General features: G+C 43.5%; 1 protein-coding gene across 3 annotated transcripts in view; it reads right to left on the reverse strand.

Moving 5' to 3' along the window:
- Positions 1-1,409: 1,409 nt before the first annotated feature.
- The window catches only part of Senp5 (SUMO specific peptidase 5), a 38,621-nt gene continuing 36,640 nt past the window's right edge, over positions 1,410-3,390 (reverse strand). For 2 of the 3 annotated variants that reach the window (XM_029544697.1, XM_021209127.2), the window contains 2 exons: positions 3,116-3,166; positions 1,410-2,423 (listed from right to left, as the gene is read on the reverse strand). In XM_029544697.1, the coding sequence (XP_029400557.1) occupies positions 2,313-2,423; positions 3,116-3,166 (162 nt within the window). In that variant the 3' untranslated portion in view covers positions 1,410-2,312. The remainder of the gene's footprint in view (positions 2,424-3,115; positions 3,167-3,390) is intronic. The other variant, XM_029544698.1, reaches the window with a different exon arrangement.

Genomic DNA, 3,390 nt, shown 5'->3' on the forward strand with positions numbered 1-3,390 from the left:
GNCNANCNNGGNNNAANNAAGANCCTGTTTCAACAAGAATCTCAAAGGAACACAACTGTAACTTCTGCATGAAGTCTCTCATTGGGGAAGTGAAATACTTCCTTAAGACCTTTGAGTCAGTCATCTTACTACTGGCTATTTCAGAACAGACACACCAACAAAATCCCACAGTAACGTCTTGCACATAAATTTTGAAGAAGCTCATGCTNGTATAATATGTCTGAAAGTCTTAAGACTATATCCTTAGCTGGGCATGGTGACAGAGACCTATAATCCTAGCACCTTTGAGGCTAGTCTGACACACGAGATCCTGCTTCCCAAACCCCTTCCCTAAAAGATCTTCAAGCAGCCTGGCCAGTAATCCTAGTTACTTGGGTGACAGGAGTATAAACTGAAGACCAGGCTCAGCCACTGAGCAAATTCAAGGCCAGCTTAGGCAACATCATAAGACCATGTCTCAAAATGCAAAAGTGTATAAAGAGGGCTAAGGTTGTAGCTCAGTGGTAGAGCACTTGCCTAACATAGAAATAGGCCCTGCGTTCAATCCCCAGTACCACAGAAGCAATAAAGACATCTTCCCCAGTATTGACAACCTTAACCTGTAGCAACATAAAGTGCTTTTACCTCAGTCTTCATGATGACCTCAAGCACAAGGACGGCTGCCCCAGCTTTATGCTAACTGAGGAGAGAAGAGTGAGTGCCATGCTGTGCCTGTGCCGCTGCTGAGACTCCTGCATGGAAGCCTAGGTGGTTCAGCCCTAACCGAGGCAGTAAGCCACCCTACTCAGCCATTTTGCCTTTTTTGTTTTTCAAACATCTCATACGTAGCTAGGCAGTTATTCTCTGTCATGTACTCGGTAGTTTTCTACACAAGTTTCTTAACATTTCCCTCCAATTCTGGGAGAGAAAAAAACTGGTTTGGCTTAATATGCATCTTATATTCCTTTCACACATGTCACAAAAGGCCAGATCAAAGATGCACGTTTGTCCCAATCCAGAGAACAGGACTACTGCACAGCCTGTTCAGTAAGGACAGGGTTCAGATTGTTCTTGTGGAAGCCAAAAGAGCCTTTTGGGATGCTGAGCCTCCAGAGAAGACTAGAGAAAACATCCCTCGCCACTGCTCTCCAGGGACCTAAGTGCTGCCTCTCCCCACCCCCCACCCCCATCTGCAGAAGACGGTACCCAGTCTTCTCCTTTTGAGGGTTTGTATTTCACATGCCTTGGAGTAGGAACATTTCTGGTAAATCTTACATGCCTTGGAGTACATGGGCAGCAACACAGAGAAGTGGTAACTGCAAATTACTTCCATGAAATGCCAATTTCACATTTATTTAACTATGAATTTGATGGATGCTTAAGTTTTTTTCACAAGTCAAACCCAGAAAAAAAATATCCAAGAAAATTCGATTTCTCAGGAAAAGCCTTTATGAGATTTAGCCTACATATTATAATTCATAAAACCAAAATGGGAATCTTACTATAGAGTGTATTGGTATGAATGTACCTATATTACCAGCACTGGGGAGACAGACAGGTTGAGCTTGAGTTTGAGGCCAGCCTAGCTACTGTGAGCTCCAGGACAGCTTGGGCTACATACATGGTGAGACTTTGTCTCAAAACAAAACAAAATAACCCCTACCCCTGCCTTTTTAAAAATCAGATGACTGGACGCTGCCCCCTTTTTTTCCTCATCCCTTAACTCTTCTCAGATCAGCACTGTGCTTGCAAGCACCATTTCCCTAAGCGGAACAGCCCCTCCCCTTCAGAAGGACTGCGTCCCATGCTGGAGCCTCATCTGAGGGATATCAGCAAAAGGTACTGCTGGTGTAAGTGAACCGTGACTGGCTTTCCACAGCACTCCTGGCTACCCTTTATGCCATAGGGAACATCTACTCTGAGCTATGCTGTATCAAAAACATCTTGCATTTTTAGGTTCTGGGGTTAACTTTTAAACCTGTATTCAGTTCACATCTAACTGTTTCAAAAGCTGCACCAAATCTACTAGGCTTTTTTTTTTAATACTCTTTACTGCATGCTCTGTCTATATGCATGCGTTTGGATAATAAATATTAAATATGGGAGGGACATATGGAATCCATAAAGTTAAAAATGAAACTAAATTGAACATTAAAAAAAAAAAAGTACATGATAGCAGGAGAAATGAAGGGCAAAAATAAATCTGAGGTAACAATAAGTGGCCCAATACCACCCATCTGAAATATCTGTAAAATTCAGTAAGTGTTTGGAGATTCAAGTAACAAACCATCTGCTCCATCATGGCGCCTTCTGGAGTCGCTGCTGAGTGGGTCTCAGTCCAGGAGCCGGCACTCACACAGCTCCTTATAGATCCTCTTCCGTACACGAGGCATGTCTTCTTGAGAAAACTGGAAAGGCTGCTCTAGGGCGAGGCACTTGCAGTACTGCAGAAAAAGCAAAAGCACAAACTCTGTTCCCGAGACACCTGAGAGGCACGCACAGCCCCACCTCCCCCCACTGCCCTTTAGTCACACACACCTAGCAGTCTAAAACTGCAGACTAACATCTATGGGTCTTGTAAAACCATGCTGTTGTTTCTGAGACAGGGTTTTCTATGTGACGACCCTAGCTATGCTGGATCTCGATTTGTAGACCAAGCTGTCCTCGAACTCACAGAGATCTACTGTCTCTTCCTGGAATTAAAGATGTGCACAACTGTTTTAGCGTACGAACTTCCAGATGAGAAGTAGCTTTCCAGGCAAGGGAATAGCCAAGCATCCTTCTACTCTCCCCAAGGGCAACTCACTAGCCTGCACTTAGAGACTTCACGGGAAAGTACTATTCACGAGGTATGAGGTGTGAGGTGGACAATGGGTTACCTTCCAAGGTCTTTGTAAATCTCTGAGTTCATGTGTAAGATCATTTCCCCATAAACACACACACTTATCTGATACACTTAGAATAACCTCCCTGAAAGGCAGTTCTTCCTAATGATGACATCTGCAAATATAGAAACTAGTGTATCCCAACAAGAAAGGGAAAGTGCTGCATTCCCTAGTACTGTAGAGACAACAGGACGACCTATCATTTCTTAAAATAAAACAACCAACTCACACACTGTAAGAAGTTTATTTACCTGGAGCACGAAGACGCCACAGTCGCTGTCATTTTTCTGTTGTGGAATACACTGAAGACAAAAATAAGATGATCATTAAATCAAGTATCTCTCCTCACAAAAGAAAACTGTTTCCATAGGTAAATGACCAAGAGACAAGAACATCCTCTGCCCCAGACAACCTGTCTATCCTTCCAGCATTTAATACCTTAACAAGCCTATGGCCACATGAAAAGATCTTTCAAGTGGCAACCACAATTTAAATGTGGGAAATGGAGCCGGGCATGGTGGCGCAC

The sequence above is a fragment of the Mus pahari genome, chromosome 12, assembly GCF_900095145.1.
Source record: "Mus pahari chromosome 12, PAHARI_EIJ_v1.1, whole genome shotgun sequence".
NCBI lineage: Eukaryota > Metazoa > Chordata > Mammalia > Rodentia > Muridae > Mus > Mus pahari.